This window comes from Felis catus, chromosome B1, assembly GCF_018350175.1.
Source record: "Felis catus isolate Fca126 chromosome B1, F.catus_Fca126_mat1.0, whole genome shotgun sequence".
NCBI classification, from domain to species: Eukaryota; Metazoa; Chordata; class Mammalia; order Carnivora; family Felidae; genus Felis; species Felis catus.
Window position 1 is genome coordinate 134,313,360 of NC_058371.1, and position 14,750 is coordinate 134,328,109.

The 14,750-nt window shown below is 37.1% G+C and overlaps 1 protein-coding gene across 9 annotated transcripts in view; it reads left to right on the forward strand.

Annotated features, from left to right (window-relative positions):
• The window catches only part of MAPK10 (mitogen-activated protein kinase 10), a 556,698-nt gene that overhangs the window by 405,679 nt on the left and 136,269 nt on the right, over positions 1-14,750 (forward strand). For all 9 annotated transcript variants that reach the window (XM_045056136.1, XM_045056131.1, XM_045056133.1 and 6 more), the window contains one exon: positions 11,911-12,080. In XM_045056136.1, the coding sequence (XP_044912071.1) occupies positions 11,911-12,080 (170 nt within the window). The remainder of the gene's footprint in view (positions 1-11,910; positions 12,081-14,750) is intronic.

Here is a 14,750-nt window from a genome sequence, read left to right on the forward strand (position 1 = left end):
ATCTATAAAGAACTTATAAAGTCAACACCCAAAAAACAAATAATCCAGTGAAGAAATGGGCAGAAGACATGAATAGACACTTTTCCGAAGAAGACATCCAGATGGCCAACAGACACATGAAATGATGCTCAGTGTCACTCATTATCAGGGAAATTCAAATCCAAGCCACACTGAGAGACCACCTCACACCAGAGTGGCTCAAATAAAAAAAATCAGGAAACTACAGATGCTGTTGAGGATGTGGGGACCCACATCCTCTTGAACCCTCTTGAACTGGGAACCCTCTTGAACTGTTGGTGGGAATGCAAACTGGTGCAGCTGCTCTGGAGCACAGTGGGGAGGTTCCTCAAAAAATTAAAAATAGATCTACCCTGTGATCCAGCAATAGCACTACTAGGAATTGCTACAGGAATACAGGAGTGTTAATGCATAGGGGCACATGTACCCCAATGTTTATAGCAGTGCTTTTATCAATAGCTAAATTATGGAAACAGCCTAAGTATCCATCAACTGATGAATGCATAAAGAATATGTAGTTTATATATACAATGGAATACAACTTGGCAAAGAGAAGAATGAAATCCTTCCATTTGCAGCAACATGGATGGAACTGGAAGGTATTATGCTGAGTGAAATAAGTCAGTCAGAAAAGGACAGATATTCTATGTTTTCACTTCATATGTGGATCTTGTGAAACTTAAACAGAAGACCATGGAGGAAGGGAAGAGGAAAAAATAGTTACAGAGAGGGAGGGAGGCAAACCATAAGAGACTCTTAAATCCAGAGAATAAACTGAGGGTGGATGGGGGATGGGGGGGGAGGGGAACATGGGTGATGGGCATTGAGGAGGGCATTTGTTGGGATGAGCACTGGGTGTTATATGTAAGCCAATTCGACAACAAATTGTATTAAATAAAATAAAATAAAATAAAATAAAATAAAATAGTGGTTCTTTAAGTGAGGAATTTGTTAAAAAAAAAGACTGTTAGCCTTACCCCAGTTCTACTGAATCAGAAACTTTCAGTGAGGCTCAGCGATCCATCTCTTACAAGTCCCTTAAGTAGTTCTGATCCATTTTGAAACTTCAGAATCTTTACTGGCTGGTCATGCCCTCCCAGTGTGAAATTTTGGTTCTTCCCTTCCTGGATTCAGCTTATCAGCTCCCAGTGACCTGAACTGGGAAAATTTTTTTTTAGCATTGATAATTTTTTATAGTACACTTAATGGCATACTTTCATAGGAACATTTTAAAGAGAAAGTTTATATTTGAACTTTATAATCATGAAAAAACTGCATGGAAATTGAGGATAAAATATACTGTATTAAATATGTTCTGAGCTTTTTGAGTTTCAATTTGCATTTGTAAACTTGAGGCACAGATGAAATCTGGCAGAAGCTTTTCAACACAACATATTTGCCATCAAAATTTTGGTTACAACATCAATCCAAGAAAATTTTCAGTGTCGTTATCTCTCTGTCTTACTGTTTAATAATTAAAATAGCTTTTCCCAATTATTTGAGGTACTTTCAAGGATGTGTTTTCTAACTTTTAGATTTTATATGAAGTTTAATTCAAAGTTAGGTATAAAGAGAATACTTGAAAGTAAATTGTGTGTGTGTGTGTGTGTGAATTCACAAACTTTGTAATGATAATTCGAAGATGGCAGTGTAGGAGGACACTGGGCTCACCTTGTCCTGATGATCGCTTAGATTCCACCCACATCTACCTAAATAACCCAGAAAACCACCAGAAGACTAGCAGAAGGGACTCTCTGGAGCCAAGCATAGACAAGAGGCCCATAGAAGAGGCTGAGGGTAGACAAGAGGGTGGAGAAGCAGTGTGTGCTACATGGACTGGTGGGAGGGAGCCGGGGCAGTGGAGGGGCAGCCTGCTGGGAAAGGCAGGGCCCCTGAAGTCTGGCTTGCAAAACCAGAGAGGCCGGACTCTGTGAGTTCTGACAGCCAGCCGGACTTAATATCTGGAATGTTAAAAGTCAACAGCTCTGTTCTCAGAGAGCAGGGAGGAAGAGAGGACGCCAGGAGGGAGAGTTGTTGAGCCCTGGAAGGACAAAGCTCAGTGGGGGAACAAAGGCACTGGCAAGCACCATTTCCCTCTCCCATCCACCAGCCAAAATTCCAAGAGGAACCAATTCCTGTCACCGAACTTGCTTGTACCTTGCAAACGCCCAATTCTGTGCTTCTGTGGATCCATCCCTCCAACAGTTAGCCTCCCTCCTGGTGCTGCAGGGCCCCTCCCACAGGGGACCACCAATGGTAAATCGAGCTAAGCCTACCTCTCCCGCCCCTGTGCACCTTGGGGATCCAACCCTTCTAATATGCTCTTGGCCAAATCCCATGGAAGGAGCACCACAATCCTGGAAGTGTCCAAGCTTCCCAGACAGGGGCCACACCACTCCACAGTGAGGCCTGCCCCTGGGAGAGGGGAAGATAAGGTAAACACCAGTCTGACTGTGGCCCCAGCGGTGGGCTGGGGGCAGACATTGGGTTGGACTGCGGCCCAGCCCACCAACACAAGTTTCTCCGGACAGCACAGGGGAAGTTCTCTGCAGTTTAGCTACCACAGGGACTACCCAAAATGATGAAATGGAAGAATTCTCCTCAAAAGAAACTCCAGGAAGTAGAGACAGTTAATGAATTGATCAACACCGATTTAAGCAATATAACAGAATAAGAATTTTGAATAATTGTCATAAAATTAATCGCTGGGCTTGAAAAAAGCATAGAGGACAGCAGAGAATCTATTGCTACAGAGATCAAGGGACTAGAAAAATGGTCATGAGGAACTAAAAAATGCTATAAATGAGATGTAAAATAAAATGGAGGTGGCCATAGCACAGATTGAAGAGGCAGAGGAGACAATAGGTGAATTAGAAGATAAAATTATGGAACAAGAAGAAGCTGAGAAGAAGAGAGAGAAAAAAAAATCCAGGAGTATGAGGGGAGAATTAGAGAACTAAGTGATGCAATCAAATGGAACAATATATGTATCATAATTCCTATGTATCATAGGAATTCCAGAAGAAGAAGAGAGAGAGAAAGGGGCTGAAGCCTGAAGGTGTACTTGAACAAATCATAGCTGAGAACTTCCCTGATCTGGGGAAGGAAAAAGGCATTGAAACCCAAGAGGCACAGAGAACTCCCTTCAGACGTAACTTGAATCCATTTTCAGCACATCATATAATAGTGAAACTGGCAAAATACAAGGATAAAGAGAAAATTCTGAAAGTACGTAGGGATAAACACGCTCTAATATATAAAGGGAGACCGATTAGACTAGTGACAGATCTATCTACCAAAACTTGGAAGGCTAGAAAGGAATGGCAGGAAATCTTCAATGTGATGAACAGAAAAAAATATGCAGCCGAGAATCCTTTATCCAGCAAGTCTGTCATTCAGAATAGAAGGAAAGATACAGGTTTTCCCAAACAAACAAAAACTGAAGGAATTCATCACCACTACACCAGCCCTACAAGAGATCCTAATGGGGATTCTGTGAGTGAAATGTTGCAAGGACCACAAGGTACCAGAGACATGCCTACAGGCATGAAGCCTACAGACATCACAATGACTCTAAACCCAGATCTTTCAATAATGACACTGAATGTAAATGGACTAAATGCGCCCCCAAAAAAGATATAGGGTATCAGAATGGATAAAAAAACAAGACCCATCTATTTGTTGTCTACAAGAAACTCATTTTAGACCTGAGGACACCTTCATATTGAACGTGAGGGGATGGAGAACTATCTATCATGCTACTGGAAGTCAAAAGAAAGCTGGAGTAGCCATAGTTATATCAGACAAACTAGACTTTAAATTAAAGGCTGTAACAAGAGGTGAAGAAGGCCATTATATAATAATTACAGGGTCTATCCATCAGGAAGAGCTAACAATTATAAATGTCTATGAGCTGAATACAGGAGCCCCCAAATATATAAAACAATTAGTCACAAACATAAGCTACCTTATTTATAAGAATGTGGTAATTGCAAGGGACTTTAATACTCCACTTACAACAATGGATAGATCATCTAGACACAGAATCAATAAAGAAACAAGGGCCCTGAATGATACATTGGATCATATAGACTTGACAGATATATTTAGAACTCTGCATCCCAAAGTCACAGAATATACTTTCTTCTCGAGTGCACATGGAACATTCTCCAAGATAGATTACATACTGTGTCACAAAACAGCCCTTCATAAGTATAAAAGAATTGAGATCATAGCATGCACACTTTCAGACCACAATGCTATGAAACTTGAAATCAACCACAGGAAAAAGTCTGGAAAACCTCCTAAAGCATGGAGGTTAAAGAACACCCTACTAAAGAATGAATGGGTCAACCAGGCAATTAGAGAAGAAATTTAAAAATTTATGAAAACAAATGAAAATGAAAATACAATCCAAACCCTTTGGGATGCAGTGAAGGCAGTCCTGAGAAGAAAATGCATTGCAATCCAGGCCTATCTCAAGAAACAAGAAGAATCCACAATACAAAATCTAACAGCACACCTAAAGGAAATAGAAGCAGAACAGCACAGACACCCCAAACCCAGCAGAAGAAGAGAAGTAATAAAGGTCAGAGCAGAAATAAACAATATAGATTCTAAAAAAACTGTAGAGCAGATCAATGAAACCAAGAGTTGGTTTTTTGAAAAGAAACAAAATTGATAAACCTCTAGCCAGGCTTCTCAAAAAGAAAAGGGAGATGACCCAAATAGATAAAATCATGAATGAAAATGTAATTATGACAACCAATCCCTCAGAAATGCAAGCAATTATCAGGGAATACTATGAAAAATTATATGCCAACAAACTGGACAACCTGGAAGAAATGAACAAATTCCTAAGCACCCACACACTTCCAAAACTCAAACAGGAAGAAATAGAAAACTGGAACAGACCCATAACCAGCGAAGAAATGGAATTAGTTATCAAAAATCTCCCAACAAATAAGAGTCCAGGACCAGATGGCTTCCCAGGGGAACTCTACCAGACATTTAAAGCAGGGATAATACCTATCTTCTCAAGCTGTTCCAAAAAATGTAAAGGGAAGGTAAAACTTCCAGACTCATTCTATAAAGCCAGCATTACTTTGATTCCCAAACCAGACAGAGACCCAGCAAAAAAAGAGAACTAAAAAAAGAGGCCAATATCCATGATGAATATGGATGCAAAAATTCTCAATAAGATACTAGCAAATTGAATTCAACAGCATATAAAAAGAATTATTCACCATGATCAAGTGGGATTCATTGCTGGGCTGCAGGGCTGGCTCAACATTCACAAATCAATCAATGTGATACATCACATTAATAAAAGAAAAGATAAGAACCATATGGTCCTGTGAATCGATGCAGAAAAAGCACTTGACAAAATTCAGCAGCCTTTCTTAACAAAAACCCCTGAGAAAGTCGGGATAGAAGAAAAATACTTAAACATGATAAAAGCCATTTATGAAAAGCCCACAGCTGATATCATCCTCAATGGGGAAAAACTGAGAGCTTTCCCCCTGAGATCAGGAACACAACAGGGATGTCCACTCTCACCGCTGTTGTTTAACATAGTGTTGGAAGTTCTAGCATCAGCAATCAGACAACAAAAGGAAATCAAAGGCATCAAAACTGGCAGATGAAGTCAAGCTTTCACTTTTTGCAGATGACGTGATATTATACATGGAATACCTAATAGACTCCACCAAAAGTTTGCTAGAACTGATAGATGAATTCAGCAATGTCGCAGGATACAAAATCAATGTACAGAAATCAGTTACATTCTTATACACTAATAATGAAGCAACAGAGAGACAAATAAAGAAACTGATCCCATTCACAATTGCACCAAGAATCATAAAATACCTAGGAATAAACCTAACCAAAGATGTAAAAGATTTGTATGCTGGAAACTATAGAAAACTTATGAAGGTAATTGAAGAAGATACAAAGAAATGGAAAAACATTCTGTGCTCATGGATTGGAAGAATAAATATTGATAAAAGTCAATACTGGGGCGCCTGGGTGGCGCAGTCGGTTAAGCGTCCGACTTCAGCCAGGTCACGATCTCGCGGTCCGGGAGTTCGAGCCCTGTGTCAGGCTCTGGGCTGATGGCTCAGAGCCTGGACCCTGTTTCCGATTCTGTGTCTCCCTCTCTCTCTGCCCCTCCCCCGTTCATGCTCTGTCTCTCTCTGTCCCAAAAAATAAATAAAAACGTTGAAAAAAAAATAAAAAAAAAGTCAATACTACCCAAAACAATCTACACATTCAATGCAATCCCAATCAAAATTGCACCAGCATTCTTCTTGAAGCCAGAGAAGGCAATCCTAAAATTTGTATGGAGCCACAAAAGACCCCGAATATTCAAAGTAATATTGAAGAAGACCAAAGCAGGAGGCATCACAATCCCAGACTTTAGCCTCTACTACAAAGCTATAATCAACAAGACAGCATGGTATTGGCACACAAACAGACACATAGACCAATGGAATAGAATAGAGTACCCAGAATTGGACCCACAAAAGTATGGCTAACTAATCTTGGACAAAGCAGGAAAGAACATCCAATCGATTAAAGACATTCTCTTTAGCAAATGGTGCTGGGAGAACTGGACAGCAACATGCAGAAGAATGAAACTAGACCACTATCTTACACCATTCACAAAAATAAACTCAAAATGGATAAAGGACCTGAATGTGAGACAGGACACCATCAAAACCCTAGAAGAGAAAGCAGGAAAAAACCTCTTTGACCTCAGCCGCAGTAATTTCTTACTTGACACATCTCTAAAGGCAAGGGAAGTAAAAGCAGAAATGAACTATTGGGACCTCATGAAGGTAAAAAGTTTCTGCACTGCAAAGGAAACAATTAACAAAACTAAAAGGCAACTGATGGAATGGGAAAAGATATTTGCAAATGACATATCAGACAAAAGGCTAGTATCCAAAATCTATAAAGAACTCACCAAACTTCACACCCGAAAAACAAATAATCCAATGAAGAAATGGGCAGAAGACATGAATAGACGCTTTTCTGAAGAAGACATCCAGATGGCCAACAGACACATGAAATGATGCTCAGTGTCACTCATCATCAGGGAAATAGAAATCAAAACCACACTGAGATATCACCTCACGCCAGAGTGGCTAAAATGAACAAATCAGGAGACTATAGATGCTGGAGAGGATGTGGAGAAACAGGAACCCTCTTGCACTGTTGGTGGGAATGCAAACTGGTGCAGCCACTCTGGAAACTGTGGAGGTTCCTCAAAAAATTAAAAATAGATCTACCCTATGACCCAGCAATAGCACTGCTAGGAATTTACCCAAGGGATAAAGGAGTGCTGATGCATAGGGCACTTGTACCCCAATGTTTATAGCAGCACTTTCAACAATAGCCAAATTATGGAAAGAGCCTAAATTGTCCATCAACTGATGAATGGATAAAGAAATTGTGGTTTATACACACAATAGAATACCACTTGGCAATGAAAAAGAATGAAATATGGCCTTTTGTAGCAATGTGGATGGAACTGGAGAGTGTTATGCTAAGTGAAATAAGTCATACAGAGAAAGACAGATACCATATGTTTTCACTCTTATGTGGATTCTGAGAAACTTAACAGAAGACCATGGGGAGGGTAAGGGAAAAAAAATTTAGAGAGGGAGGGAGGCAAACCATAAGAGACTCTTAAAAACTGAGAACAAACTGAAGGTTGATGGGGGAGTGGGATGGAGGGGAAAGTGGGTGATGGGCATTGAGGAGGGCACCTGTTGGGATGAGCACTGGGTGTTGTATGGAAACCAATTTGACAATAAATTTCATATTAAAAATTAATTAATTAATTAATTAATTAATTAAAAATGATTTTCAATGTCATTGTGAGAAATTATATGCTTAAAATGGAGAAAAAAGACCATGAAGTAATTTTTATTTTAGAAAATGTGTCAAGGCACTAGATAGCTTTTATTTGTCACTTTTTGATTGGGAATCATACTCTTCTTACTGAAATCTTGCTGCTGGTATACACTCTGTGATTGTTTTAACCATTTTTATCAAACTGCCAAGAGTATATATAGCTTCCCCATCCTATAAAAAGTTCTGTTACAGACATACACTGGGAAAAATGACAGGGTGCTTCTCAGGACTGTGAATAATTGCTGAGATGAAATGATATAGTCCATTATAGCACTTGGCCAACTGTTGACCTTTCTTAATACCGAGACTTTGAGTTTGGGTCAGTGAGGTTCTTTCAAATATTTCAACATGAGATGAGGGGTAATCCTTGTCATAATTAGGACTCTGGTTTCCCATTTGTGTGCCAGGAGCAATGTAATTTGGCAATACATAAATACACAAAATGTGTTCCCTGACGCAGATGCAGAAATCTCATTTTACTTTTCAAATATGTCAGGCAGAAGTATAAGTTCGGATTCAAAGTCTTCAGGTGATCCTTCCACTATAGTGTATGGTTCTCAACATGCGTCAGAATACTTCGAGGGCTTAATGAGACAGATTGTTGGGCCTTGACCACAGAGTTTCTGATTCAATAGGTGTGAGGCGGGAGTGAGCATTTGCATTTCTAACAGGTTTCTAGGTGATGCTGATACTGATGCTCCAGGAAGCATATTTTGAGAATGACTGGTGTAATGCTGTCTTTCTCAAAGTCAGATTCTCAAATCTCAAGTTCCTCAAGTCAGAACCACCTGGATTGCCTGGCAATCTAATCCTCAGATTATCAGGACTTATGTGGTGGTCTACATCCAAATCTCCAATGCGGTATGACAGTGATTTGCCTTTGGTCAAGCTCCTCAGGTGCTCATTCACATTTGAAAACCAGTTAGAAGGGAGGTCCAGGGAAAACACTGATCATGTTTCCTCTCAAGAATTACCAATTTATACCTGTGGGTTGGCATCTAGCAGTTGTTTTTATTATACATAGTAAATGAATGAATTAATGAAAATGAATGAATGCAAGCAATTAGTTGCTACTCCTTGTTTGCTTCCAGCACCTTTTCTTCATTCTACTATAGAATATATCATCCATATTTTAACTACTTGCTTACTTGACTGCCTCCATCTAGACAGAGACCTTCTCTTTTTGTTGTTTTTCCAGGGCAACCCCAGCATTTGGCACATAATATGTATATCATCAGTATTTGTTAGATTAAATGATTGTAAATGTTGAGTAGAATATCTCTTAGGGTTAGTCTGAAAACTGAGCTAGAAAAGCCATAGGCAAGTCGGAAGGAGTGGGGTGGTACCAAGATACAGCATTAAGTCAAGTATCTGGAACATAAAATATTCCTTAAGATTAGTATATATATGCAGTGTAGTTGGAACAAGTGACATTTCAGAAGTGAAGAGAGTAAGTGGGGGATATAGAAATGGATAATGTAGGTTTGATGAAGCTAGTTTGTGCTGAGAATTTTGTGGGTGGTCAGAAATGAGGACATTAAAGGATGTAAAAAAGGGCCAGAACACACAAATGAAGTTAAGGCACTTCCTTCATCCCAAATTAACCTTGACAAATGAATTCATTTGTTAGTCTAGCAGCAGTTATTTTTTTACCTTTCATCGCCAGGTAGTGGGGGGGGGGGGAAAGACCTTAATAGTGGTTAGTCTGCTGAGATACCCAAAAAGCCTAGAGTAGAAATGGACTGTAGTATGGAGAGAAGTTCCTGATACTGTGGTTAACATCAAGGATTGCTTAAATATTAATGTTCTGGTTTTTGCTGTTTTTCACACTCATTGTTTAAATTCTAAATCCCATTTTTGTCTCCTTGAATAAATTTACAATGCCCTGATTTTTAATAGTCTTGTTTAATTTCCTGTTCCATGCTTCCTGGACTGTCTCCTGAATTTCAGACCTCTCCTTATTGTATTCATAAATTACCTGAATTTTCAATTTTCAGTTTAAACAACCTGGATTCCTGATCTATAGTCCACTCTGTTCTTTGAGGTCTGTGTGCATTTCTACTGGAATGCTGCCACCATATGTCTTGCAGTCATAGGCGGGTGCCTGTGACTTGCATTCTGCTTTGAGTCTGGGCTTGTAAGATGCTAGCATAAGATTGTTCTAGATTCGTAGGTTTTGCCACTCATGCCCATGCAGTCTGCACTGTCGTCTCCTCTTTTACATTACTTGTAGCGTCTGGCTCCCTTTCCAAGAGCATGCAGGGGCAAATTAGTTTGTACTTACATTTCAATTTTTTTAGATTTAGAAATGAAATTTTTATTTTAAAATCTCTAAGGACAGTGGTATTATGACCAACCAGAGGTTCAGAGACAAAGGAGGTCTAAATCTTCCTTCAAATTATGTGAGAATCAGGTTTTCAGAAGTCAATGTGTGTTAAAACCATACAAAGATCCTTTAGTTTAGATTCTAGGCTCAGAACATTAAAGGCAGGGTTTTGGTTTTGTTTGTTTAGTAATTAAACCTTTGGCATAGCTCAAAAGTCTAAGGTATGTAAGAAACTATTCATTGTATAAGAAATTATTCCTGAATGTCCCACTCATTGCAGGACAACTAGCATTATTCAATAAGCCAACCAAGTACAAGGCACATTTTCTATCATATGGTATACGAAAACATGCCCACAAATCACCCAAATACCACTAAGGGTCAATGTCACCTCTAAAGAGAATTATTCTGTTTCCAATTCTGGGTATGGGGAGGAGGCTACAGAATATGAGAGTGCTCAAAACCCGAACAAAATCAAGCAAGAAGGAGAGGGCATGACTATTGGGTGGGCATCCACCAGTGTGTGTCACAAGAAATAGTCTAGACAATATTTTGTAAGGCCCTCTCCAGCTACAGAGTTGAAATTATTTAATGTCACAAAATGCAATATAAATTTATTTATGGTAAAAAAATATTTATGGGTAAACAATAGTCATGGATAATGGATATTTATATTATATTCACAAATTATAATTCAAATTACAAGGACAAATTCTTCCATTGCTAAATGTAATAAATAGTAGGACTTGTCTTAAAGATAAACAAAACATACAACAATCAACATATTTAAATCTAAGCTTGTAAACAATAAAAAGATGTCATGCGTCATTTTAGAATACTGTTAATTTGGACTAAAATTGTTCAGTGTTTAATGGAGGATAATAACATATTGGGCATTATTGAGAACAAATGAAGTCAACACCATTTAATTCAAGTTTACCTAATTAAAAAATTAAAACTACACATTATTCTGTATCTCACTTCTTTTTGAAAAGGGATATAGATACAATCTTCTATCCTTTCTCGTCTCTTATAATGGATGATCAGGAATCACCTCTGAAGTTTCTAGCATAGTATATGGGCCCAATATATGTTTGGTAGATGTTTGCTTCATAGATAATTAAATGTTTTTTTTTTAATTTTTTAATGCTTATTTTATTTTTGATGGAGAAAGAGAAAGAGTGTGAGTGGGGGAGAGGCAGAGAGAGAGGGAGACACAGAATCTAAAGGAGGTTCCAGGCTCTGAACTGTCAACACAGTGCCCAATGCGGGACTTGAACTCAGGAACAGTGAGATCATGACCTGAGTGGAAGTTCCACGCTTAACTGACTGAGCTACCCAGGCGGCCCAATAATTAAATGGTTTTAATGAAACATTTCAAAAAAGATTATGTAGACCTAATCTAAGATTATTTTATTATTATTAGTTTTAATACCAAAAACAAATATTTTTAATGTATTTTTTCTAAGTTCTTTTACTCCAGGTTATTTTACATAGACTAATACGTATTTTGCATATGAAATGCAGGTTTATATAATGATGATAGATGACTATGAATTAGTAATCATTAAAAGAACAGGCTTTTCTACAGCTCATGATCATTCTGGTTGCTCGCTTGTCTCACATTTTTATTGTTCTTTTCATAGGGTTTCGATAAACAAGTGGATGTGTCATATATTGCCAAACATTACAACATGAGCAAAAGCAAAGTTGACAACCAATTCTACAGTGTGGAAGTGGGAGACTCAACCTTCACAGTTCTCAAGCGCTACCAGAATTTAAAGCCTATTGGCTCTGGGGCTCAGGGAATAGTTTGGTAAGTGGAATGGATTTAACATTTATTTATTTATTTGTTTGTTTATTGATTGATTGATTGATTAATTGAAGTATAATTGACATACAGTGTTATATTAGTTTCATGTGTGCAACATATTCAACAATTCTATACGTTACTCAGTGCTCACCATGAAAAGTAGTCACCATCCATCACCACGCAACATTACTACAATCTTATTGACTGTATTCCCTATGCTATACTTTTCATCTCTGTGACGTCTTTATTTTATAACTGGAGGTTTGTACTTCTTAATCCCCTTTATCTATTTCACTTATCCCCTCATCCATCACCCTTCTGGCAATCACTAGTTTGTTCTCTGTATTTAAGATTCTGTTTTTTGGCACAGAGGAAGGCAAACCATAAGAGACTCTTAAATACAGAGAACAAACTGAGAGTTGCTGGAGGAGAGGTGGGTGGGAGAATGCTCTAAATGGGTGATGGGCATTAAGGAGGGCTCTTGTTAGGACGAGCACTGGGTATTTTATGTAAGTGATGAATCACTGGGTTCTACTCCTAAAACCAATACTACACAGTAACTAACTTGAATTTAAATAAATAAATTTTAAAAAGAGTATGTTTTTTGGTTTGTCTCTTTGTTTTGTTTTTTGGATTCCATATATAAGTGGAATCATGCTATTTATCTTTCTCTCTCTGACTTATTTCACCTGTATTTTTAAAGGGAACAATGCTGTGTATGTCAACTAATCATAAACATGCACACAAATAAACATAAATAAATATAGCATGATTTGAGAATGGAAGAATACTTTCTATCAAATAAAAGTAAAATTATAAGCATTATTGTAACTCATTGCCCGTGTGCTAAAAACATTTACGATTTTGCTTGTGACTAGTTTTTCTACTCACAAAAAAATGTCCATTATACAACAACCATGGAGAAACCAAGAAAACTGAGGTTTTCTAGCTGTTGCTAATGCATTGGAAAATTTTCTTTGGATGTTTTAGCAGCAAGAAATATGTGTTAAGATAACCAGCAAATAAAATTCCCTGCATTCTAAATAAGTATAAATTATATGTCAAATGTTCCTGTGACTTTTAAAGTTCTATGTTTAAAATTCAGTTACCTATTAGAAAAAGTGGTATTTTTAAAATGTTTGTTGAATGTTTCCAAAGTGGAAAAATTCTGGGCATCCTTAATAACCATTCTTTAATGACATTTTTCAGTGGCAAATTGAAACGGTGACAAATCAAAATCTTATTAACTGTTCTGTAAAATTTTTGCAAAAGTGATGATATCAGATTGATAAGCATTTATTCTATGTAGTTTTGACTTGTAATGTAGCCACCAAATGTATTTAGTATGAACTTATTAGTATAATAATTTTCAATTTGATAACTCATAAGTAAAAATTTAGGACATGTACTATAAATATGTATGTATGTATGTATTTATTTATTTATTTATTTATTTATTGAGGATATTTACTTAGATCAATATACTTATTTGTTATATAAATTACTGCTACATTAGTAATGCCCATTTAGAAGCATACTTTTAAAAGATGAGATAAAGATGAAATCAATTTTATTTAAAAACAGATTTTACTTTACAACTTTTCTTCACTCATTTGATATAATGTAATTATGATGACAACAATGTGGTAGTGTTCATTACACCTTCATTTTATATTTCATAAAACAATTTCAAAATCTGATTCACTTCATTTTTTATTTTTAATACTTTTTTAGAGCAAAACGTCTTAGAGAAAAATTGAAAAGAAGGTACAGAGATTTTCCATGTTCCTCCTGCCCCCACACATGCATAGCCTCCTCCATTATCAATATCCCCAGAAAAAGTGGTATATTTATTACAGATGATGACCCTACATTGATACATCATAATCACCAAGGCCCATAGCTTACATTAGGATTTATTCTTGGTGTTGTACATTCTATGGATTTAAACAAATGTAAAATGTTATGTATCTATTATTATGGTATCATATAGAGTATTTCCACCGCTCTAAAAATCCTGTATACTCCACCTGTTCATCCGTCTCTTACTCCCAACTCCTGGCAACCATTGATCTTTTTACTCTTTCCATAGATTTGCCTTTTCCAGAATGTCATATAGTCGGAATCAAACAGAATATAGCCTTTTTAAATTGGCTTCTTTCACTTAGTAATATGCACTTAAAATTCCTTCATGTCTTTTCATAGATTGATAGCTCATTTCTTTTTATCACTGAATAATTCCTTGTCTAGGTATGCCACAGGTTATTCTTTCACCTACTTTAGGACATCTTGGTTGCTTTCAGGTTTTGGCAATTATAAATAAAACTGCTTTAAACATCCATGTACAGGTTTTCTGTGGACATAAGTTTTAAACATTTACTTCATTTTGATAACTGGTTTTAAGTTCATTCTCAATTCTTAGTCAATGTAAATGGCAGCTGTGCATGGTTGGTGCACTCACTAAATCATTTACTAGCATTTAAACCCCATTTATCAAATATATCAAAGCCTTTATTGAAATTTGCTTAGTAATTACCTAATGTCAATCAGTAATTGTTTCTGCAATTTGAAAAATGGAACAGTTAAATATTTTTAACGATGGACCAAACCTTTCATTTCAAACATTTAAACAGCTAAAGGAATTCTTATTTTCAGTTTTTATTATTTATTAAT